At 36.6% G+C, this 26,651-nt stretch overlaps 2 protein-coding genes across 2 annotated transcripts; one reads left to right on the forward strand and one right to left on the reverse strand.

Moving 5' to 3' along the window:
* Positions 1 to 878: 878 nt before the first annotated feature.
* Positions 879 to 1,509, reverse strand: LOC149149765 (heavy metal-associated isoprenylated plant protein 12-like). The gene is made up of 2 exons (XM_089446169.1): positions 1,425 to 1,509; positions 879 to 1,326 (listed from the first exon to the last, which is right to left on the reverse strand). The coding sequence occupies exons 1-2, from the start codon at positions 1,507 to 1,509 to the stop codon at positions 1,022 to 1,024; spliced, it is 390 nt and encodes a 129-aa protein (XP_089302295.1). The 3' UTR covers positions 879 to 1,021.
* Positions 1,510 to 18,902: 17,393 nt separating this feature from the next.
* Positions 18,903 to 22,377, forward strand: LOC149149766 (beta-1,6-galactosyltransferase GALT31A-like). Its single transcript, XM_089442583.1, has 7 exons — positions 18,903 to 19,027; positions 19,180 to 19,276; positions 19,760 to 20,049; positions 20,868 to 21,100; positions 21,284 to 21,541; positions 21,653 to 21,740; positions 22,248 to 22,377. Exons 1-7 carry the CDS (start codon positions 18,903 to 18,905, stop codon positions 22,375 to 22,377), a joined length of 1,221 nt encoding a protein of 406 aa, XP_089298709.1.
* Positions 22,378 to 26,651: the final 4,274 nt, after the last annotated feature.

Consider the following 26,651-nt stretch of genomic DNA (forward strand, 5'->3'; position numbering starts at 1 on the left):
GCTGATTTTGTTAATATAGATTTTAACGTTTTTTTCCTACTGAAAAAACAATAAGTGAAAATCATTGAATCATAAATGATTAGGTGAAAATCATTAAATTATAAAAGCAGTAACAATGATTCATTATAATGTGTGTGTAAATCTAGCAAATGTGACTCATTATATGATATTTTTTTTTACGATTCTCACAGGTAATTGTAAAGTAAAGTGGGAGAACCAACAGTTTAAACTTAACGAAGTTTGTCTTTTAGTATTAAGGTCGATTTCTCATCAATTTTGTTTTTAGTATTAAGGTCGATTTCTCATCACTTTTGTTTGAAATATTATTGAAATTTGAGAAAATATCAATTATAAATTGTTCGAACTTATATAATTCAAATATTTTATTTTTCTTGTAAGTATAATTTTGCAATAAAATATTATAATATCACCAAAATCACATTAAAAAAAAAATCAAGTAAAATGAGGGGAGGAGAAAAAGTGAAAGGAGGGAGAAAAAAAGTACCGATATCACACACTCACATGGCCTCATTCCGTGATATGCGTTTTGTAACTCAATAAGTGTAAAGAGGAAAATCCAATGAACTTTCAAAACTGGAATAATATATAAAAACGAAATCTACATTTTAATAATGTGAGATTAGATCTTCTACGTTGCATGATAGTTAAATTTAAAATATTTGTTAAGACCAAAGAAAACGCCCCGTGGCGCAGGATTAGATTGTAGGTTTCATAGTTAACCTTAAAACATTGGAATTTGACCTAAGAAAATTTATTTAATTAGGTGTAGGCGTTCTCATTGGAGATTAGTCCACGCCCTTGAAAATACCTGCAGGTAGAAATCTGTGCCCAAGCTGGAGGCCAGAAATCCATGGACACTTTATACAACTCAAGGAAACGAAAAGTGGACACTCTCCGCACAATGCAAGCCAGGCAAAGTGGTGGCCGCATGCAGATCATATTGCTAAGTCATAGTAGACAAATATTGACATAATATTGAGAGATCGAACAACAACAAAATTCAGACGATGCAGCAGGCATTGGGGTTTTCGTCGCTCAAGTAATAAGTGTAGTTGCTGTAGTGATTACAGCTTGCTGGAATAATGACACAAGTATGAATCTGTTTCGGCGGCTCCTCTTTGTCATCGGGCTCCTTCTCCGGCGGCGTTTCGTCATCAGGCTTCTTGTCCGGTTCTTCTGAAGGTCCGACGCTCACCAATTCAGCGCATCCAAATTTTCTAAGACTAGCCGTGAGGCACACCGGATCCGCGTCCCCAATTACAGTCATCTTCTGCTCTTTCCAGTCAGCTGCCACCGACACAACGCCTGCAATGGATCCACAAATTTTGTACAAAACATTGCATCAATGGAACTGCTATTGCCTAGCTCCACTTCATAATAAGTAAATAAACAGAAAATTATACCTTCGACCCCTGCAACAGTCTTCATCGCCTTCTGTTTGCTTTTTTTGCAATTTAATTGCACTCTCAACACGATTTTCTGCGACATCACACGCAGAATTCACGTCAAGAAACCTCTAGGAAATAAAAACTAGAGAAATTAATAACCAGTGTCCTACCTGGGACATCTGGGGCAGCTGCCGGAATGTAATAAGCTTGGAGACCTTCTCGACGAAGCAGCTCTTTTCTTCTTATGCATTCCCTGACTCCGGAGGACTCTATAAATGGATGATAAAGTCGGCAATGGGGACTGTTTTTTTTTTATTTTTTATTACAAAGATGTAATATAATTTTTTGAGACGTTGAATTTATTTTCGACTCAATTCAATCATTTTTCGATAATTTATATTTTATTTTAAAATTTTATCATTTAAGTTTGGTATCCTATAGATAAATTTTGAGTATGTTGAATTTTTCAACTTGTTTATAAATTTTGTGAGATATAATATGGTAGATAATTATGATTAAAATTTTAAGTTACAAAACCTCCAAAATGAATATAAACAGAGCAAGGTGGAGTAGGTGAAGAACTGAAAATTCATAGGTACTGACATTGATTTTGAAAATGGAGTTTCAGTAAAAGTTTACACAGTGATGATGCACGCACACATATTATTTTGAAAGAAAACGTTTCACGTCGTTGTACGTTCACATGACAGCGACATCTAACAATAGCGAGTAGTTGACGGGAACGTGGAGTTTCTGCTGGCCCTACGATAACAAGTCAAATATATGCGTGCTTTGAACAACCCATAGATTTTCACCGTAAGTGCATAATGCATGCTACGAAATATATATATATATATATATATTACAGTATACATCACTGTGATATAAGTTTTAAATATTTACTCATTTTAATTTTAATGGTTTATCATTTGATTTATTTAATTAAATATGGATTTCCAAAATAAAATAAAATAATCTTTTTTATATGTTGGTTAAGATTATATCATCATATTTAATATATCATATCAATAAGTGTTTTAACCAATTACCAAATAACTTCCTATTCAGTAAACAAAATATAATTTTATTTTAAATTAATTATAACTTTCAAATAAAAAATAATATAAATATTTAAAATCAACAAATTTGATGTCAGAAAATTTTAAAATATTTTGAGTGAAAATAAAAAAACTAAAGTTAAATCACCCTAGTTTACATTGATACAAAAGTTCACGTAACTGTACACAAGTAAGTCAAAAAGCTGATAAATGTAGGGATACTAATTCAAAACACCATCTACTTCTTCGAAGGGTCCCACTTGGACATTATCTTAGGGTAGTTGGGTTAGTGGGTGGGTCACGTTGATTGGTCTCCAGGCAACTTCATAACATAGCTTTTTTACCAGGATGACGGGTAAAAAAGATTGTACTAAAAGCCGGCTTTGCCCACTTTATGAAAGAAGGCTTTAAAATGAAATAAAATTAAACCATATTGAACTTGAACCTCTTCTAAAGGCGGGTGGAAATTTTTTTGGATAAACGTTATTTAATTTGAATTATATTTTAATATAAATATTATTTAATTAAAGTATATTTTTAAATATAAAAATAAATTTAACATTTTGGAAAAGAAATAAAAAAAAATTAATTATAATATTTTATAAAAACAAAAGCAATTTTTAATCTGAAAAGTAAATTTTATTAAAAAGAATTCAAAAACTGTAAAATTCGTTAAGAAACTATTACTCCCTCTTATTCATATATATAAAAACATTTTAGTATAGTTAAAAAATCATTTTATAAAAAGAATTATGAAACATATTTTACATCCGAGTTATTTTTAGTGAGGTTTTTTCGATTTTTTGGTGCCACAATTTGGGGAAAAAATTGAGGTGAAATCTTGATTTATGTTATTTAAAGTGGTTTTTTGATTATATACATAGATTCAGCACCCTGAAAAACTGCCAAGGCATTTGGATTGTGCAAGGGTTACCCATCAAACTTGTGATATCAATAAATTCTTGGTGGATTTTAGAGAAATTATACAAAAAAACCGGCCAAAAAAGCTTCTAAAAAGTCACACTAAAGACAATTAGTTATATATATATATATATCATTCATTTGTCTTATAATATAGTATTAAAGCTATAATCACTTTGATGAATGTATATTATTTCGACATTGACAATGGTGTGTTTGCATACCACATTGTGCACTGCTCATTATTAGTCCTTACTTGTCTGAATGGACTAATAGCATTTGTTTATGGGTCAAAGTGCATTGACTTTGCAATTTTTTTGCTATGTTTTTACAATTTTAACCACAGTTTCATGAAGAGGTTGAATATCTATGTATATAAAGCTACTCTTTTTAGTGACCATTCCGTAGGTAAGTGCTCTGACACTGACAGTATTATACAGATCCCTTATGTGGGTGAGGAGGCGGGTTTGCAAGTCCCTTATGTGGGCGAGGAGGCGGGTTTGCAAGTCCCTTATGTGAGCGAGTAGCATTTACAAAAAAACAAACTGATTACAATTTATTTGAAAATTATTTTATTTCATTAAGTAAAACTCATGTTTCATAATTACTCTAATTTTTTACTCCACCAATATTAAATCACAATATTTTACCAATAAAAATGTAGTTAAAAACATTTAGATATTTTTTCAAATTTTCATGTGTTGATTATCATACCTCTTTGGCGGTGCTTTTCATTTGCACAAAACTCCGCATATGCTCATCCCTCTTCAAATTAAAATTACATTAAGGAAAGCTCTGCACAATATTGTAGAGTTCTATTAGGAAAATTTAACAAAGTAACTCCTTTATAAACATTTATTCGTTAAAATAGAATCGATTACGAGCTTCTATTAGGAAGATTTAACAAAGTAACTCCTTTATAAACATTTATTCGTTAAAATAGAATCGATTACGAGCGACCCATATCTCCCACTCTCAAAACACCAATCAATTCCACATGTTGTAGGCGAAATCTAAGGGTATAATCGTATATATGATGGCTACTTGGGAAAATTTCGCAGCGGTTGAGAATTTTAGATCAAATTAAACAACCACGAATGTCCTCGTTATTTTGTTGCGGGAAAAAGGATTTCTTATTTTCGAGACCTTGTAGGGTCACACTCAATAAAATAAAAAATACAAATACACAAATTAAACCACATAAATAAAGAAATGTTGTAGAAAGAATTTATACAAATCACAAATACACAAATTAAATCACATAAATAAAGAAATGTTGTAGAAAGAATAGATGTGGAGATTTACTCACAATAACATAATAAATAATGACGACAAAAAACCATTTGCTTCCAAAGGCCCTCTATGATAATCTCCCCGACATGAATGTGGCCTTCACAACAACTTGGAATCGATTTATCATTGACAAAAACTATGTTAGTATCTAATACTAACTTTTTTAACTTTTTTATTTATGTAATAAGCCCAAGGGGCCTAGTCATAGTGATGGTTAGTTAGAGAGTCAATAAAATCCGTAAGCATTAATAATAATTGTAAGTGGTTGAAAAATGTTATAGAAAAAGGACCACAATCAATTGTAAACAGACCATAGTTAATAAATAAAGTGGTTAACCCATGTTATGCAAGGGACCACTAGTAGTTAGGGTTTTGAGTGTCATTAAGCTATAAATAGTCTTAGATAGAAGGGGAAGGATCATCGAGTCTTATTGTAATTGAGCTCTACTCTATTGGAGGTTGTCCCCTCAAAGAAGCAAGTGAACATTTTATTGTGCTTCTGAATAATAAAATATCTTGCAGTTTGTCTTATTTCATGTGATAATTCTGTGTTTCGGGCTATATTGCTTTGTATTTCTGGTATTCTGGAATTTTCATAGATCAAGAGCATAACAAGTGGTATTAGAGCACTTTCCAGAGCTAGTTGTACCTCCAATTTTCACAAAAAATCTTTTTTTAGGCTAGAGGCGTGTTTCGACATCTTTAAACCACAGGATATGTCGTTGAGCGCATAAACATGTGGATTTGGGGAGACATGCATGTAGGAACTACAAGAGGTGGTCACGCTTGTTGGACTCCCTTATAACCCCTATGGGTACCCCTTCGAGTAGTAGAGCATTAGACAGAACCACGCATGGATTGTACCTCCACTAAACCTTGGGTATATTAGAAGCCACCTACGGTAACTTGAAACCTAACCTTAGATAAGTCATCAGTCGTCTTGCTGCTACAATATACTAAGAATGTATAAATTCCTTTTAGATTCAAATTGTTAATTGTTATTTACTAAAACAATAGAATTGAATCTACTCTACCAACTATGGAAACAATTAATGATCATGAAATCACAAAGCATACAAGAGAAGGAATTCAATCAACACATTACACAATGATTTCCTGGGGAAATCCACAGCTAAAAACCCCTGCTATCTGTATATTGAATTAGTCAGAAAATATGAGAAGATTACAATGATTCTCAAGCTCGAGCAACCTCTGCACTATCTCTATCTATCTCACTCCTTCCTAGACAATCCTTGGCCATTACTTAACAAATTTGTTGCTTGCTCAGGTTCCTATTTTCTTGCGTTGATCAATGAGGAATTAGGCCCCTATTTAATAAGAATTTTCCTCCATTGGATAGTGCAATTCCTTTAGGCTTTTCCTCTTACTGCATGCACCATCTGTAGAACCCATCCCTTGAAATCCAATGTCAACTAGGTAACTCGTAGATCACACATGCATGAGTTATTTATGGCCGATTTATCAGTTAATTGGTTGATCACAGAGTACACACCCCACTACTTGACCTCCCACTAGTTCCTCCAACATTTAGAACTAGTTTAACTCACTCTAACTCAGTTTTACTAAATTAATTAATTACAACTCAAAATAAACTCAAGCTAGGCTCCTAAAATTTAGGAATAATTGTACACAACTCAAGTGAGGCCCTCAACTTGAATTAACTGAACCAGCGAAGCCAAACTAGCTTCGTTAACTCGTTCAAGTTGTCTTGTGATGTGGAATTACAATTTTCTCCTAATTTAATTCAAGAGAAAATTAAATCGGGGTTTTCTTGTTGCCATTTTCAACAGAGAACAACACTCAGGGAGATTACTCACACATACCATAGGGTAGTCGGGTAGTACGACTAAGGGTATAGTCGATCCTACTTAGTTAGCACCCTAAAAGATTCAGTCAAGTACTGTCATTGGAGCCCTACATATATTGTGATCTGTAGCACCTGATAGTCCCTTGAGACCATAATTCCCTCAACTATCTGTAGATCACCCCTTATCTTTTCGTCCATATCAGATCCAGTTGTTGGGGTTCAACTGTTGTTGTCCAAATTAGATATAGTAGTTGGGGTTCTTCTGCTTCCATACAAAATAAATTCAGGAGTTTGGGTTTTCACAGTGCATATTAGACTCTTTGTGCAGTGCGGGTTTTGACTGCCATAGTCCATATGAGATTTTTGTAGCACATTTTGTAATACCAAGACCTTGGATTTTATGTTACTATAGCCCAAACCCAGTTTTCATAGGATGTTTGGTAGTATCAAGCTTTTTGGAATTTGGCCACTGTAGTATTGATCAGCTAGGAGTAAAACTCCTTTCAGAGTAAAAATAAAAATAAAAAATCTACATGGGCCAACAAGGTTTAAAATATTTTTTGGAGCAACACTTATCGTCACCACAATAAAATAAATGGCATGCAAAAATACTGGATATGATTATGAGAAAATTTACAAGAAGGGACATGACAATGTAGTGGTTGATGCCTTATCGTGCGAATTTGAGGATCAAGGCACTATTCTATCACTGTCTTTACCCATACCATATTGGATTGAAAACTGCAATAAATGATTCTCTCACCCCTCTCTGTCCCAACTCATTAATAACTTAAGAGCAGATCCTAGTTCCTCGGAAGGCTACTCTTATAATGATGAGATTCTTCACTACAAGGATCTAGTAGTGCTATCCTCGACCTCCACCCTTAAAACCTGGATCTTGGATGAGTTTCACTCCTCTCTGATTACAAGACATTCACCCTTTCAGAAGACTTATGCACGAGAAGTCATTCTTTCTTTTAGACCGACATGAAGAACTACATTCTTACTTTTGTATCTGAATGTGATGTATGCCAATGCAACAAAGGGGAAACGATCAGGGTATCAGGAACCTTACAACCATTGTCACTCCCTACTTCCGTTTGGATGGATGTTTTCAAGGATTTCATTATTGGTCTCCCAAAGTCAAGAAACAAATCAGTCATCATGGTGGTTGTTGACAAATTTTCAAAATATGCTCATTTTTCGCTCTACCACACTATTTTACCCCAACGTTGGTTGCTCAAGTTTTCTTGGACCAGATCCTCAAACTGCATGGCATGCCAACTTCCATTGTGTCTGATCGAGACCCCACTTTCACCGGAAAATTTTGGCAGGAAATTTTCAAGCTCTGTGGCACAGAACTCCAACTAAGTACAACTTATCATCCCCAAGAACATGGTCAAACAAAAGTAGTCAATAAATTTTGGAGACTTATCTAAGGTGCTTCACTTCAGACAAGCATCCTCAATGGGTACAATGGCTACCTTTACCTAAATGGTCATATAATACTAACTATCATGAATCCACCAAGATGGCACCATATGAGGTAGTGTATGCCCAACTCCCACCTTCACTAGTTTCTTATATCCCTGGATGTTCCAAAGTACAGGCAGTTGATTAGCTCCTACAGAACTGTGTCGCCATTATGGTTCATCTCAAAGATAATCTACATCAAGCTCAGAACAGAATGAAGTAACATGCTAACCAACATTGTTCTGAGTGCTCATTTCAGGTAGGAGACTAGGTATTCTTGCGACTCTAACCTTATAAGAAAACCTCTCTCAAAGAAAATGGTTTCTAGAAACCAGCACCAAAATTTTATGGACCTTATCAAATACTTCAATATAACATAGTAGTCTCTTACAAACTAGCCTTTCCAACTACTTCAAAAATCCACCCAGTCTTCCATGTATCGTGCCTTAATAAAGTGGTGGGGAACAATGGTAGGGTTTAAACAAGTCTGCCAGAATTGGATGAGGAAGGCTCACTTTGGCTTGGACCAGAACATGTCCTCTATACTCGTGCAAGACATCTCCACAGTTGCATGATCAAGGAAGTCCTCATCAAGTGGAAAGACACCTCTCCAAAAGATGTGGGTGGGAACCAACCACTATTCTTCAGTAGTTTCCACAACTTCATCCTTGAGGATAAGGCTTCTTTTGATGGGGGAGGGCATGTTAGGGTCCAACCCTAACCCCTTTATTTATGTAAAAAGCCCAAGGGGCCTAGTCAGAGTGATAGTTAGTTAGAGAGTCAATAAATCCCGTAATCATTAATAATAATTGTAAGTGGTTGGCCCACATTATAAAAAAGGGACCACAATTAGTTGTAAATGGGCCATAGTTAATAAATAAAGTGGTTAACCCGTGTTATGCAAGGGACCACTAGTATTTAGGGTTTTGGATGTCATTAAGCTATAAATAGTAGGGGAAGGATCATCGAGTCTTATTGTGATTGAGCTCTACTATGTTGCAGGTTTCCCCCTCGAAGAGGCAAGTGAACATTGTATTGTGCTTCTAAATAATAAAATATCTTGCACTTTGTCTTACTTCATGTGATACTTCTATGGTTTGAGTTATATTGCTTCATATTTATGGTATTCTAGATTTCTCGTAGGTCAAGAGCATAACAAAATACTACCCTCACACAGTGTATGAATCAATCCCCTTAACTACCGGGAATATTTTTATATTTCTAAGTTTTAAAGTCCCAATCAATAAACAAACCATTTTTTCTAATCTACATGTTGCAAATTATATCTAGTACACTGTACACCCCACCAAACTTCTATGGTACTACAATGTAATTAGATATAATCCAAACATGCCAACTCTATTGGTTGGTTATCTTAGTGCATTACTAATACCAATTATAATATATTATATCTTATAATCACAATGAGAATACAGTCAAACTTCCACAACTATATGCATCCTACCACCATTCCAACTATCACTATTATTTTCTTCAGCACACAATGAATCTCTACAAATTTGGTGCATGAAATTGGAAGCATAATACATTATACATTCCCTAATGCTAGAATTTGTAAAGTATTTTCCTATATTCTTGGTATAATAACTAAGGTTGGTTCCTTTGGCTTGGTTTGTTTTTCCTAATCGAAGATTTTGGAAAAAACATATAAAAGGAGCTTTTTTGTTTTATGTAAAAAGTTTCTTATGTAACTACTTTAAAAGATGTGGATGGATTTGGAAAAAATTTGACAGGTTGTTATTCATACATGTAAGCCTATAGAGGCAATAAGAAAACATAAAACAATGGAGAGTGGGTTGAATAGTTGGATAATGTATGCCTCTGAGTTAGCTTTTCTAAATATCCCTTGAATAATAAGAATATCGATTATCATTGCTCTGTGGATGTTTCCCTCACAAGGAGGGTTTTACCATGTAAAACACTGTGTTAATTTATGTCTTTGATTGTTTTTCTACCTTGTTTATTTGCCACTATTTTTTGGAATTTCAATTTATTTTCAGGTTATGATTTTATTACTCAACTCAACAAGTGGTATCAAAGCTTTCTGGAAAAATCTGTAAATCATGGCGAAGATGTAGAGTGTGAAGTTTGAAATCAAAAAGTTCAATGGGAGTAATAGCTTTCAGCTATGGAAGGTTAAGATGTGATATATGCTTGTGCATCAAGGAGTGGTAAAGGCATTGCTCGACGGGGAAAAGAAACCTATGTGCACGGATGATGAAGATTGGGAGGATATGGATGCAATAGCCCTCATTGTTATTTGTCTATGCTTTGCAGATGATGTGTTGTTTAACATTGTTATAGAGAAAACAGATGCAAGCTTATGGACCAAGTTAGAAAGCCTTTCTATGAAGAAGTCCTTAACAAACATAATCTACTTGAAGTGGGAGTTATACAGTTTTTGGATGAAGGAAGGTACATAAATATATGATCATTTGAATTCTTTCAATACTCTTTTATGTTAGTTTTTTAGTATAGATGTAAATCTCAAAGGAGAAGACAAAGAAATTACACTATTGTGTTCTCTGCCTGAGTCTTGGGATCATTTTGTAACCTCCATCAATTTTATTTCTATTGATACCATTGACTTCGATGATATTGTGGGAGCTTTATTGTTTGAGGAAACTCAACAAAAATCTAGCCTTGAAACCTCAACATCATAAGCAATGGTGGCAAGAGGTCAATCAAAAGAAAAAGATTAGAATCTAAGAGACACATCAAGATTGAAGTCAAGATACAAGAAGAGTGAGTTGAAGTGTTGGTACTGTAACAAATTAGGGCAGCTTAAGAAGGATTGCTGGAAAAGAAAGGAACAAGCTGCTAAAAAGGACTCTGCAAAGGAAGCTAATTTAGCTTAAAATAGTGCATAATTGGATGCTAGATTGTCCACTTCTATTGTTTCTCAACATCATGATAATTGGATGCTAGATTTTGGTGCTTCCCATCATATGTGTTTTCATAGGAATTGGTTCTCTTCATACCAATATTGATCCAGAATTATAGATATAACCATAAATACAGAGATGCATTAGAAATAACACTTCATTTCATTAATATCAAATACTAAAATATGCTTACAAACAGAATGGAAATAAGATTAGCTCGGGCGATGCTATCTTATCTCTGAGAAGGGATGTGGTGTCTACATGCCTTTGAAATGTGTTACAATAAGGCTCAAAGGCCTATTTCTTATTGAGAAACAATAGAAAGCCCTCAACATCCAAAACCCTAACCCTAGGAGATGAAGCACCAAACAATGGTCCCTGTTTGGGTAAATTGGTACATCAACTTCCCGGGGTCATAACTTTGGCATACGATCTACGTTTGATGCAGAAAATACCTTGTTAGAAAGATCTATCTGAAGACTACAACTTTTGAATGGCCAACATTAGTCAATGACCTACGTTCATCCCATTTTCCCCAAAAAATGTTGTTTAGGGCCTCAAAACGGCTCCGGAAGTTTAGGACCCAAAAAATTGCCAAAAATAATAAATTGTGCTACAAATAAAGAAACTGAAAAACTGAAGAAACAATGGTGGGGGTCGAAGTGGAAACGTGGGTGGCCACCAATATCCACCTGGATCAAATATATTAATGATGGTGTGGTTTTCATGGGCGATGATGTTACATGCAAAATGTTGGGATTGATAGTATCAGGATTAAAATGTATGATGGTATTGTTAGAACATTAACATAGGTGACACATGTTCCTGAGCTTAGAAGGAACTTAGTATCTTTGGGAGTGATAGATTCCATTGGTTATAAATGTACAGTTCAAAGCGGAGTTATGAAGGTGATGAAAGGTATCTTAGTAGTCACGAAGGCTAAAAGGTTTGGGAACCTTTATAAGCTTGAAGGAAGGAAAAAAAATAGATCATGCAACAGTAGAATTTAAAGGTACAAGTGACTCTACTCGTTTATGGCATCAATGCTTAGGTCATATGAGCAAGAAAGGGTTGAAGGTATTAGTTGATCGTAAATTACTTCCAATATTGAAATATCTGAATTTGAATTTCTATGAGCATTGTATTTATGGAAATCAATCTAGATTGAAATTTAAAATAGGAAAACATGTTAGTAAGGGTATCCTTGATTACATCCATTCATATCTTTGGGGACCATCTCCTAAAGTCTCTTTTGGAGGATCTTAATATTTTGTAACATTTATAGATTATTAGTCTAGGAAGGTGTGGATCTATTTATTGAAAAAGAAAATCTAATGTATTTGGTGCTTTTAAGCAATATAGAGCTTTTGTTGAAAATAACAATAGCAGGTCAATTAAATGTTTGAGAAATGACAATGGAACTAAGTTTCTTTTAAAGGAATTTGAAAATTATCGCAAGGAAGCTTGGATCAAAAGACATAAAACCATGGTTTATACTAATCAACAAAATGGTGTTGTTGAACACATGAATAGGACTCTTCTAGAGAGAGCAAGGAGTATGCTCAATAATGCTAATTTGCAAAAAGGATTATGGGAAGAAGCAGTTCTTACAGTGTGTTATTTGATAAATTGGTCACCATCAACTACAATTGATTGTAAGATTCCAGAAGAGTTATGGATAGGTCAACCTTTTGATTATTAAAATCTTAAAGTTTTGGGTTGTGATTCCTATGCTCTTATTCCAAAGAATCAACATTCTAATTTAGATCCAAAAGAAAGAAGACTAATCTTTGTTGGATATGGTGATGGAGTTAAGGGATATATATTGTGGGATCCTACTACCCATAAAATCATCATTAACATAGATGCCATATTTGATGAATCATCACTCATAAAATGATATGTAGATGGTGAAATGAAACAGGCAGAAGTACCATAACTTCATTGAGTTCAATTGGAAACTCAATCATCTTTAAGGGAGGAGGATAATGAAGATATTAAGGAAGAAACTCCTACATAAGTAGATGAGAATACAAAAATTTCTTAGGAAACTAAGGAAATATCGTAACAAGTTATACGAAGGTCTACACGGATCAGATCTTTTCCTAAAAGGTGTTATGATCTTGCTACATTTGTTTCTTTGATTGCTAATGATGGAGAACCTAGTTGTTATCAAGAAGTAATGGAAGTATCTGATAGTGATAAATGGAAAGTAGCAATGAAAGAAGAAATGGATGCCTTACAAATAAATAAGACATGGGATCTAGTGGAACTTCCTAAGGACATGAAAGTTTTTGGTTGCAAGTGGGTTTACAAATTGAAGAAAGGAGTTGATGATACTGTTCAAAAGTACAAAGCAAGACTAGTTGCAAAAGAATATTCTCAAAAGGAAGGTATTGATTTCCATGATATTTTTTCACCACTCATTAGCTTGTTTCAATTAGATTTGTATTAACATTAATTACATTACTTGATATAGAGTTAGAGAAACTAGATGTTAAACAAAATTCTTACATGGATCTTTGGATGAGGATATATATATGTAACAACCAAAAGGGTTTGTTCAAAATCACAACAAGATGTTTGTTTCAAAACTCAAGAAGTCATTATATGACCTGAAGCAATCTCCCAGAAAATGGTACAAGAAGTTTGATACATTCATGATAAACTACAATTTTAGCAAAAGTGAGTATGATCATTGCATTTACTTTAAAAATTTGGAAAATGGAATATTCATTATTTTGGTGTTATATGTTGATGATATGCTTATAGCAAGAAAAAAACATGGTTGAGATCAACATGTTAAAGGCTCAGTTGGCTAGGGTTTTTGAAATTAAGGATCTTGGGGAAACAAAACAAATCTTAGGCATGGAGATACATAGAGACAGAAAAATGGTAAGTTGTGGTTATCACAATAGAAGTGTGTAGAGAAATTACTTCTGATATTCAGTATGAATAATGTGAAACCTGTTCAAATCCCTTTAGCTTCCCATTTCAATCTTTGTTCAGGTTTATGTCCTAGTAATGATGAAGAAAATGAATATATAACTGAGGTACCATATGCTAATGCAGTAGGATGCTTAATGTATGTGATGGTTAGTACAAGGCCATATATTTCACATGTAATTGGTGTTATCAGTAGATACATGGAAAATCTAGGTAAAGAGCAATGGGCAGTAGTGAAAGGGGTGCTTTGGTATCTTAAAGGGACAAGTAATTACTATATCACCTATAATGGTAGTAGTGTTTCAATCTGTGGTTATGTTGATTCAAATTTTGGAGGTGTCTTGGACAAGAGGAGATCCAATTTTGGATATGTTTTTACTCTTGCAGGTGGAGTTATTAGTTGGATGTCAAAGCTTCATAACATAGTTTCTTTATCCACTACTGAGGCAAAATACATAATTGTCTCACATGCTTTCAAAGAGGCAATTTGGTTAAAAGTTTTGCTAGGTGATTTTGGAAGGATGCAAGACAAGGTGAAAGTATTTTGTGATAGTAAAAGTGTTATTCATTTGGAAAGGAATCTAGTTTATCATAGTAAGACAAAACATATACCTATTAAAATAACCATTTGTAAGATAGATTGTTGATGAAAGTGGAGTGGTGGCTCTAGAAAAGGTCCATACAAAGCAAAATTGTTCAGAACTGTTTACAAAACTAGTCTTGTGAGAGAAGCTAAAATGGTGCCTAGCTTCTCTTGGCTTGCAAGGAAGGTGATGAATAATTTTAGCATGATATATCAGGTAAATTATCTTCAAGGTAGAGATTGTTAGAAGTTGCCAACTATTTCCCTATATTCTTGGGATAATATCTAAGATTGGTTCCATTGGCTTGGTTTGTTTGTCCTAATATAAGTTTTTGGAAAAAGAACATAAAAGAAATCTTTTTGTTTTATGTAAAACGTTTCTTATGCAACTACTTTAAAATTTGTGGATGGATTTGGAAAAAAATTGATAGGTTGTTATTCATACATGTAAGCATATAGAGGCAATAAGAAAACATAAAATGAATGGAGAGTGGGTTGAATGGTTTGATAATGTATTCCTATTAGTTTGTTGTTGTAAATCTCCCTACCGATTATCATTGCCCTGTGGATTTTTCCCTCACAAGGAGGGTTTTACAATGTAAAACATTGTGTCAATTTATGTGTTTGACTATTTTCTATATTTTTGATTTGCCATTATATTTTGAAATTTCAATTTACTTGTAGCTTATGATTTCACTGCTCAATTCAACACCTAATGAGTTTGAACCTCATACCCTTCACTTTGATCGTTTTTATGACTTTGAGAAAGTGATAAATTCATAGAATTGAGACATCTCCAAACCAACAATCTGGAGGAGCTTGCTAGTTTTTGGGGTTGTAATTCCAATGCAGGCTTTGATTTTGCTTCTTGGGGGACTTGGACATAGTATTTGACCATCTTATACCATGTCTTGTATTTGAGTATGTCTTCCAAGCTATAGATTCAAAGCATCTCCTAACACTTTGAAGATTCTCAACCCAAGGAGAAAGTTTTTCGCAACTTTTCAAAACCATGATTGAATCTCATCATGATGACAAGACTGCATACCTTAGAAACACCTCAGTTTTGAATATTAGATTCCCCTCTTCTAGGTCTTCGGTAATTTCAAGGTAGTCTATTGTGCACCTTACCCTGGAAATGTTGGATGAATTCAAATCCATTATCGCTCCATAGTAGAATTTAGTGGTCAATTCAAACGATTATCCACCATCGGGGATGTTGTCAAATCTTATATGATATTTGTCTCTATATGTATAGTAATCATGTAGTATCTTGTAGCAGATATTTCAATGTTGATAAAAATGTTCAGACAATTGTGACTTCATATCCTCCTTGTGTATCTAGTTTTACATGGCAATTGCTTCAAATATAGATTGATTTGTTTTAGTCTTTGTGGTACTTGTGTGGAATTTTATTGTGTGGAGGTCATTGTGCGGAGGTACTCCACATAATGAAAATATGTTTATATGATTTGTAGGCACCACCACTATGAAACTCATTATGTGGAATGAACTTCCACACAACAGACTTTCGTAGAAAAATTCAAGTAGCATGGATCTGATTTCCAAAAATAAACTTCCGCACAATAAAAATAATTTGATATGCTTTATAGGGACCACCACTATGAAATTCATTGTGTGGAATGAACCTCCACACAATGGACATTCACACATAAATTCAGTTAACATGGACCTCCTTTTCTAATCATTTAATATATATTAATTTTATTTTAGTCCTTAAATCAAAAGCTAGAGTTCAAAAAAACTATACTTCCGTCAGGTGATATAAATGAGTGCCTAGAATAACATCAAAAGGCTTTGTGATTGTAAATACACTTCAAGCACTTTTGTTTCAGTTGCATTGAATTCAAGCTCATTCTCCCCGTGTTTATTGTAGCTAAATTGTAGTTGAATTGTAGGGTTATTTTATAGACTCTACCTTCTTCTTTGAATGGTGGCATGGTGGCACTTATTTATTATTATTATTATTATTATTAACTTTATAACAAAATCTGTTACTTTATAATAGCGATGAATGAGTTATAATAATGCTATTATATTAACAATGTATAATAATACATGTGACTACATAGTCAATATTAGCTACGTAGCATCCCTTAAATCCCATTAATAGCTCGTAAACTATTTTTTGGACATTTTAATTTACCCGTTTTAACAGTGTCTTAACAATGTCTCTCTTACTAGCATCACCGATCATTTTAGATACTTTTTTGTGGCAATTTAGTTTTTACTAAAATAGAATCTCATCCATGGCTCTCCTTGGGCTAAAGGTCATGTGTTTTTCGTTACGGAGGATTCGTTCATAGTCTTGCCTTCTTGCACTACATTGTTATGGACTAGGACTCTCATAATTTATTAGATAATTATATGCTGAGTGGTGGGTATCCACTAAAACGAAAGAATATAGATTTTTATGTTCATTAAAGGTTTATTAATAGCCACAATCAACTTCTGTGCATAATTGAAAGGACAAATCAACATCGTGCAGTCCCCAGTGTAGGGATTATATTTTGTGAGAGTTCTGCAATTTAATTATCCGTGATTTTTGTGATTTTTAATATAATAAGCTCTGGTAGTAGCTTTCTGTCTAGCTCACGAGAGTTGCTTTCAGGTATGGCGGCCTCTATGAACTACCCCTTTACTTTAGTTACTTTTTCACCTGCTAGAAGAACTAGATCTGGTAGCGGAGCCCTGTATCTTCACCTTCTTTCAGACAGGATTTCATATTAATTTCATATTAGTGGAGCTGCTTGCTGCTTTTGAAATAGATCTTGCTAGGAATAAAGGGCATATGAAAAAATTACCTAGGCTGGGGCGAGTCTTACATCCGACTGGCACTGGTTCTACCCACAACTCCATTTTCAGAGATCTCATGATGCTGGAAAATCAATTGTCGCTCTTTCTTTTGCAAAATCTTTTGGAGTTGCAATTGGGTTCTGGAGCCAAGGCAGAAGAGAGGCTGTCGAGCTTGCTGAGGCTTGTGTGCCAAGAATTATTGCCTTTCAGCTTCAAGTTGCCCGAGGATTCAAAGCTCCATATAAACGAGAAAGGGCATATGCTTGAGGTGCTGTATTACGCTATCGTCCCTGCTTCCAGCAATCAAAATTTAACTTCAACTGAGGAGGGGAAAGATACGGCTGATACAGAGAACATGTCAACCGTTACACAGGCTTTCAGTTTGCTGTGGAAGACTTTGTCCTCTATTAAGGTAGGTCCCTTTCGATTTCTTACAGATTTGCCTCAGCGATTGCTGAACGGGAAGCCTCTGCGATTTCTGATGAAGTTGCCCTTACATCTTCTTTCTATTATTGGGAATCTGCCTGCTCTGAGTGCTCTGAAGAAACCCTTGTCTCTTTTTGTCGATCAAGATGAGATGAAATCTGAAGAGGAGGATGCAGAGGGAGCCGAAAAGGGGGAGGGCTAAGAATCCACCGAAAAGATCATACCGCCCACACGAGACGAACTAGCTATTCCATCCGTGGCCGCTTTATCCTCTGCGGGAGTCAAATTCGTTGCTACGGACGGCGACCTCACCACAATACAATTTGATGAGAAGACTGCCACGATTTACCTCCCCAAAGTAAGGTTGGATGCCAACACGGAGGTAATCTTGAGAAATCTGGTGGCATTTGAATCTTCTGCGGCTCCGGGTGCGCTGGTTTTCACACGATACACCGATTTCATAAACGGGATGATCAACAGCGAAGAAGATGTTAGATTGCTGAAAGAGAGCAGAATTATTACAAACCACCTCCGAAACGATGGAGAGGTTGCGAGCCTGTGGAACAGCATGGGTAAGTGCGTTCCTCTCACAAAAGTTGCATATCTGGACAAAGTTATAAAGGACATTAACAATCATTATAACAGAAAATGGAATGTTGCTGTGGTGGAGTTTCTGAATGAACGTGTATTCGGGTCGTGGAAATTCCTTTCTCTGGTAGCTGCAGCGATACTTTTGGCGGTGATACGGAATGTTTTTCTAGCAACTGAAGAGGGATTTATGTCTCTTGTGACAAATGCTTGGTCCACAAAACCACAACTTGCAGCAGTTGGTTCTTGCTGTTTAGTTGGTCTTGTGTACGAGAAGACACTTTACGTTGCTAACATGTGGCCACGTTTCTTTGTGCATGCAACATTTGGCAGCCTGTCGTATTCATTTTTCTAACCGGCATATTCACTTTACTAATAATTTTAATGAACTTCAATTTATGTTTAAATATAATAAATTACTTGGTTGAAAAATAACACGGTAAATGGACGGCCAATTAATTCTTGTCTTCGTGATACAAACAGCTCACATATTGTTGTAGTTCTTTTGCTCTGCCTCCTTAGTCATGGATTTCCTGAACTTTGATGGGCCACGAAAGCTTTGGCCAATTAATTCTTGTGTTTTTTATACAAACAGCTCAACACAACTTGCATCAGGAAAGCTGGTACTGAGCTCCCAAGCCATTGTGCGAAAGAATGTGGATGTCAAATAAGCATCGAGGAACAACTACTTTGGTGAGACAGTTTCAAGGAATGCCCTTAGCTGGACAACATTCCTTCTTGCCTGTTGTTGGAGCCTCCACCAGAACCACTATACCAGGGTAATATGATTGTCAATGCTGATGTTAAGTTGTGATTTTAGTTTAAGGTTTGTAAATATATTATATTACTCTCTGTATGGTTCATGCAGAATGCCAATTATCTTTAGCTTCATTGTGGATTGACAAATCTGTGGGCATTTTTGGTTTTGAAGGGCTATTGCCAGTGTTTCTGAAAAGCCAGCAGGCGCACAGCTGACAATTTTCTATTCTGGCTCAATAAATGTTTATGATGATGTTCCTGCAGACAAGGTATGCCCAAATAAGGTTACATGAACTTTGCAATATGTAAATTCAAATTGAGATACCATTTTTTTTAGATGGTTGATTCAAACATCTCAAATGATTTTAATTAAGATTGGTTCAAAAAAGGCAAGGTTACCAGGGTTTATAGGACTACTCTTTATTTCTCTGTCATGAAGCTATGTCATTAGGTGACAAGTGGGTATTACTATTGTTATACTCTTTTTTTTATTTGGAGGTCTCTTTAGTATGAGAGCATTTGCATTTATATAATCGGTGCAGTTAAATTTCTACAACATTGAGTAAATGAAACTGTTGATGGCAGGCTCAAGCAATTATGTTTTTAGCTGGCAATGGAAATTTCTAGTAGGTACAGACTGATGAACTAGCTAGTCTTGAACTTCTGTAGCATGTTAGTGAATTCGTATTGGGTTGTACTGTCGTAAACTCTCATTATGTATGCCTGATTTAGTCTCTTTATAACCCCAACAGTACCACAAGCGTGTAAAGCATCGCTTGCTCGATTTCTTGAAAAGAGAAAAGAAAGGTATTTGGGCATCTGGCATTTTATTTTTTGAACTTGTAGTTCATGCATTTGTCTTTGTTTCTAAAACCATTGTCCTTTGCGTGTTTCTCAATTCCAGAGTCTGTACAAAGGCACCTTATCAAACAAAGAAATCATCTGAGGATTCTTCTCATGGAGAGATACCTCTCAGTCCTAGTCATTCCTCTACACCACCTGTGGATGGATGCAAGCAACTGCATAACGAGTTTATGACAAGGTCAGAAGAGAAGGTATCTTGTCTTGTTAAGGATCAACATGAGCAACTATGGCCAGTAAAAGTCAAGAAGAATGAGATTAAAGAACGTCAGCTACAACTCACATGAGACACAGTCAGTTCATTTCGTTTCAATTTTTCCATTAGCACAATTGTATTATTCATTGTTAACTTCGCAGTTTTGTTCCAGAAAGCAGCTTGTAACATGAATTTATATGTATCCTAGAGAGATTAATTTGAGACGGTTTTGAGTTCATTTAATTTGAATTTAGGTGTGCTAACTATGTCAAAAAAGTAGGCAAATGGCTTTGCTGGTCCTCTTTCATGTTAGGATCCACAGTTCTTCCAATGGCTGTCATCGCAAGTGCCGTGTTTGCTCCCTATCTTATCTATGCCATTGAGTGAGCAGTTTTAAAGACCTTGTTCTACCTATTTATGTGACTATTCTAGCACTCTTAATTTGAACGAAGTCATTCATGGATGCCTATGATGATTGTGTTGTTTCGAGGTAACAGGCAGCGGCTTTCATTGTTCTCTTTCGATTTATGGCTTAACTTATGTCGGTTGTCATTCATGATCACTACCCTGAATATTGCCTATTTCAGCTACATTGCCTAGTATTTTGCTAATTCATCATACGTATTTAGCAGTTCATAGGGTAGTCAGTTGTAGTTATCAAATGCCCTTGACACTGAGGTGGCTTTATCTTTCTATGGTTTAGGCATCGATGGCACAGGATTTCTTGTTATTGTATAAAATTTGGATTTCGTCTTTGTTTGTGTGCACTTTTTTGACAACAAAATTGAAACCCTTCATTTAAGCTTGCAAATTCTTGTCTCCAGATCGTTAGACAAAACAATTTCTTCTCTTGAAATGGAATTAGCAGTTGCTCGGACTGAAAAATTAGCCAACCTCAATGGGTCACCTGTTCTTGAGAAGTCTGATGGACAAGGCCCTGAGGTACGCCAGAAGGCATTTGTTGTGATTGGAATCAATACAGCTTTTAGGAGTAGAAAGCGGCGAGACTCTGTTCGAGAAACCTGGATGCCACAAGGTCCATATCAGTTATTGCTAATAAATTTTTAGGTTTTGAAATCTGGTTAATAAATAATAAATTCTTTTAATTGCAAAAATAGTTCTCATGAGCGTGTATGAACCTAGGGTAGGGATATTCTGCTGTCTGTAGCTTTTCTAGATATCCGTTGATTTTGATAATTGGACCTTTTGTTCCTCACAGGATCCAAACTGAAGCAGTTGGAGGAGAAGAAAGGCATTGTTATTAGATTCGTTATTGGACACAGTGTTACACCTGGTGGTATTTTGGATCGTGCCATTGATTCAGAAGACGCACAGCATCATGATTTCCTTAGATTGGAACATGTTGAAGGCTACCACGAGCTCTCAGCAAAGACCAAGACCTATTTTTCTACAGCAGTAGCAAAATGGGATGCAGATTTCTATGTTAAGGTCGATGATGATGTGCATGTTAATTTAGGTACCAATCCCTCATTCTTTTAGAACCAGGATAAGTTGATAACTACTATCAATGGAAGGATATCTTTGCCCTATTCGGTTATCACTAAGAACATACGGATGCTCTTCTCAGGGATGCTGGCCGCCACTCTTGCACGATACCGATCTAAACCAAGAATTTACATTGGTTGCATGAAGTCTGGACCTGTTCTTGCACAGAAGTAAGTAGCTATGACCAAATAGCATAAAGAAATTTGGGTTTCCAGAGAATATCCTAAAATACTAGACCTTTCTGAATTGAATTTGTTTATAATTTTGTGAAAATTGTGATTGAAGATGTATAGAGCTAAATGATTATAGTCTTTTGGATTTCAGAAGCAAATCATATCCTTGTGCTGTGTTCTGTCACTCTGTACAAAATTCAAATTAGTGGCTTGTAAACAGTTTCCGAAGTCGTTTTATATTTAGAGGGGACATAGATGTCTTCCACGGAATTGAGGTTCTTTGTTTGAATCAAAAGCCATGGTATTATAATACTTGAATGGCAGTAAATCATGTGTAGACTGCTGTGGAGTTTGAAGTTTAAACTGAGGTGTTCTTTTAAGGCTGCATGTTGAGGATTTTCGTGTGCCTGCTGCAATACAAAACCTTGGTTCTCGCAGTTTTCTAATATTTACTGTCTTACATTTAGGAAAATGTGCTAATAAGAATAATTTGTGTTCTTTCAGAGGTGTCAAGTATCATGAGCCAGAATATTGGAAGTTTGGTGAAGAGGGTAATAGATACTTCAGACATGCCACTGGTCAGATTTATGCTATTTCAAAAGATCTGGCTACGTACATATCTATAAATTCGTGAGTGTGGCCCTGCCTTCTCCACTCGAGATATTTTTCACTAGCAGAACGTCGTTGTCTGCTCAATTTTGCTTTGAAGTTTTACAGCTTTTTGAAGGTGTTGAAATTTTCATAGGAGGGTTTCCTTCATATGTGTTGTATATTGTCTATGACAGAAAATGCAGCTTCTATTAAGTAGCCAACCTTGAACCTTAAGGTCAAAACTCTTTGCTAATCTAATTGAAATTCATAGCCTTCATTCAGGCCTCTCCAAAATATGTTGATGACTAGAAACTACGTTACGTTTTAGAGTCTAAAGCCCATGCATGCACTCACTCTGGCTTTGCCATCTGCCGCCTTGTAACACAGTTGGTTCTAACTAATTAGTGCAACTTGGAGTTAAAGCTAAACCTGTGGTGAAAGCCTATTTCTACTTGCTACTATGGGGCCTATGAAGGTATGGCGAGTCTCGGACCTCAAGTGCGTCCAAATGATTCAGGCTCATGATGACGTTGTAAACGCCATTGCTGTTGGGCGGGACAGGTTGATCTTCACTGGGTCGGATGACATCTCAAACTCGCCTGTCAAAACCCTCGCTCTGAATTCGAATGGGCCTTCTCTATACACAGGATCCTCGACTGCAACTAGATCTGGATCCATACCCGTAGAGCACCTACGAAATGCGTTGTTTGACCTGCAACTACAGCTCTGTGACGGGGCGGGAGCAGCCAGGACTGAGAGCTGGGTGGCTGCTTTTAGTTTCCACTTCTTTATATCCTGCTTGGTCCCGTGAGCCGGTCCTTATGGAATTCCCAGCCGTGAAGGTGGACAAGGTGGCGGGAAGTCTCTTTATATGGCGTAGCCCTTCGAGTGAAGCATTCGATTATGCGTGCTGGCCGCTCATCCTTAAAGGCCGGGTTGAGAAGGAAGACTTAGAGCGGACGGATAGAAGGCCTTTCCTCTGAAAATGGCAATGCTTCATCGGAACTCTTGGAGGAGTTGGGTATACTACATTACTTCTTCAGGAGCAAGGTGGGCATTGATGAATATCGGGCGTAGTTCATCGTCCGTGCCCAAATTGATCTGCTTGACTTCGTCTTCCGTGGGAGGAGCTCTAGCTTGGCGTTATAAGAAATTCGGAAGGTATTTTCATTTTTCTTGTGGAAGGTGAAGGATGCTCCAAGGGCTTCGTAGCAGTGGATATGATTTGATGGGGGTTAAGGTAATTTAGGCAATATCCTCAACATCTGTTGGGCCATCAGCTAAGCTGATTTGACGGGGGTTAAGGTAATTCAGGCCACATCCTCACCATCTGTTGGGCCATCACCTAGGCTGATTTGATGGGGGTTAAGGTGATTCAGGCGATATCCTCAACATCTGTTGCGCCCTCTCCTAAGCTGATTTGATGGGGGTTTCTTTAGAGCACTCAGAGCAGGTAGATTCCCAATAATAGAAAGAAGATGTAAGGGCAACTTCATCAGAAATCGCAGAGGCCTCCCGTTCAGCAATCGCCGAGGCAAATCTGTAAGAAATCGAAAGGGACCCACCTTAATAGAGGACAAAGTCTTCCACAGCAAACTGAAAGCCTGTGTAATGGTTGACATGTTCTCTGTATCAGCCGTATCTTTCCCCTCCTCAGTTGAAGTTAAATTTTGATTGCTGGAAGCAGGGACGATAGCGTAATACAGCACCTCAAGCACATGCCCTTTCTCGTTTATATGGAGCTTTGAATCCTCGGGCAACTTGAAGCTGAAAGGAGATAATTCTTGGCACACAAGCCTCAGCAAGCTCGACAGCCTCTCTTTTGCCTTGGCTCTAGAACCCAATTGCCACTCCAAAAGATTTTGCAAAAGAAAGAGCGGCAATTGATTTTCCAGCATCATGAGATCTCTGAAAATGGAGTTGTGGGTAGAACTAGTGCCAGTCGGATGTAAGACTCGCCCCAGCCTAGGTAAGTTTTTCATATGCCCTTTATTCCTAGCAAGATCTATTTCAAAAGCAGCAAGCAACTCCACTAATATGAAATTAATATGAAATCCTGTCTGAAAGAAGGTGAAGATACAGGGCTCCGCTACCAGATCTAGTTCTTCTAGCAGGTGAAAAAGTAACTAAAGTAAAGGGGTAGTTCATAGAGGCCGCCATACCTGAAAGCAACTCTTGTGAGCTAGACAGAAAGCTACTACCAGAGCTAGCCCAACCACTGGTTCAAATACAACTGATTCCGAATCAATAGGCTTTCGAACTAAAGGATCCGTCTCCGGGCGAGGTGATAGCAAAGAGAGCATTGGTTTTCATTCAATCTCCACTGCAGTGACAGGACCAGGTTCAGGTTATACGGATCCAGAGCTACCAGCATCATATTGAGATCGAGCAGTTCCACCGCCTTACCCCGACAGCTGTTGAACCATCGCATGCACCAGCTGCCAATGCACAACCTTGTAACAGGGAACACGAAACCTTCGCATACCCTGGCAGATAATAGGAATCGAAGTAATGTTAACATTAAAACCAGACTGGTGACGGTTAGCGACGAAAATGCACCGGGCTTATTGCTTTTAAGCTATGGTCGAGCCTCTTCCGCCTCGGGAAGAGGCCAAATAAGATCGCGAAGCATGAGGTGCGAATGAAACTTAGCTTAGGTCGGCATATCCCCGCACACAGCATTTCCAAACTTTAGGAGAACAACCGAATAACACCTAAGAACTAATGCTATCTCCGTCCGAAACGATTACTATAGTCCCTGCCGGATGCCAGATGGCAGGGACTTCGCCAACTTCATGGAGGTTTCGACGCGTACATCCAACTGGTTCTCAAAGACTTGTTTTTCAAATAACGCTCTCTCTCTTTAATGTTGCAACGGTTCACTGATGACTGTGAAAGGTCATCTTAGATCACGAAAGTGCAGAGCATATAACGAAAAGATTACGGTTCAGGTTTGAAATAATTGATTATTCGTTACGAATTGTACTTAATTGAACAAACGATAATCACATGGGATGACAGCTATTATTTAAGGTGTATATGATATTATTTTAAGAATTTTCATCACTAATGTATTAACCTCTCAGTCCAATTATTCGAATCATGGTTCACTTACAATTTAATTGAATTGGCATGATGCTCTAATTGTGCCGAAATGCTGTTGTTATTATAATATATTTGATTTAGAAATTGTTGTGCTGCAGATACTGTCTTCGGTCCTTGGTCAAAACAGGATTTGTTGCTGAGGTTTGCAGATTTGATTAACAGAATTTGGTATCTCCACAGGTAGTTGTTACACAGCTCCCAGCACCCCACCATCTTCTCACCTCTCGGTCCACTTCGACTTCTCCGCTGTCACTGGCTTGGACGAATTAGGTCACCTTCACTTACTTGGTCTAATTAGTCCCATCCGGAGCTTGATAGGGGGAATTTATAAACACTTCGCAAAATAATTGTTGGTCTATTAGAATTTGCAAACGATATTTAACATAAATTAACATCGAAAGAAGAACTTAGAAGATAGTGATACCTCAAATTTTCGAGTGAAAATTCACACAGGCAAACTTGTTTGTGACTGCCAATTACTCTCGATGTTTCCCTGCATATGATGGCTAAGCTCCTTGAAAGTTTTTTCATTAGTCTTGTATTTGGCAATTAATTTTATTTAAATATATAGCTTGCCATTTCTAATCTCTCGCCTTTGGCAAATAATTTTATAATTTTATTTAAATATATTGCTATCGTTTGACAAAAGCTGACTAGAAAATTTTGAGAGGCCTCTATTCTTTTATTTTAGCAGTCCACTACATAAAACCATGCACTAACCTTTCCCCTAGCCTTTGCAAATGATCTCTTTGAAGATATGTAGTCCTAATATGGAAGTCTCTTGTTGTTAATTACAAAATAATTGGTAGCACATGCTGTCGAACATTTTACTCCTAAAGTTTGGAAATGCTGTGTGCGGGGATATGCCAACCTAAGCTAAGTTTCATTCGCACCTCAGGCTTCGCAATCTTATTTGGCCTCTTCCCGAGGAGGAAGAGGCTCGACCATAGCTTAAAAGCAATAAGCCCGGTGCATTTTCGTCGCTAACCGTCACCGGTCTGGTTTTAATGTTAACATTACTTCGATTCCTATTATCTGCCGGGGTATGCGAAGGTTTCGTAAGGTTTCGTGTTCCCTGTTACAAGGTTGTGCATTGGCAGCTGGTGCATGCGATGGTTCAACAGCTGTCGAGGTAAGGCGGTGGAACTGCTCGATCTCAATATGATGCTGGTAGCTCTGGATCCGTATAACCTGAACCTGGTCCTGTCGCTG

Source organism: Pinus tabuliformis, chromosome 9 (genome assembly GCF_031772625.1).
Source record: "Pinus tabuliformis cultivar Carrire ecotype Pingquan chromosome 9, CPIR1, whole genome shotgun sequence".
Lineage (NCBI taxonomy): Eukaryota > Viridiplantae > Streptophyta > Pinopsida > Pinales > Pinaceae > Pinus > Pinus tabuliformis.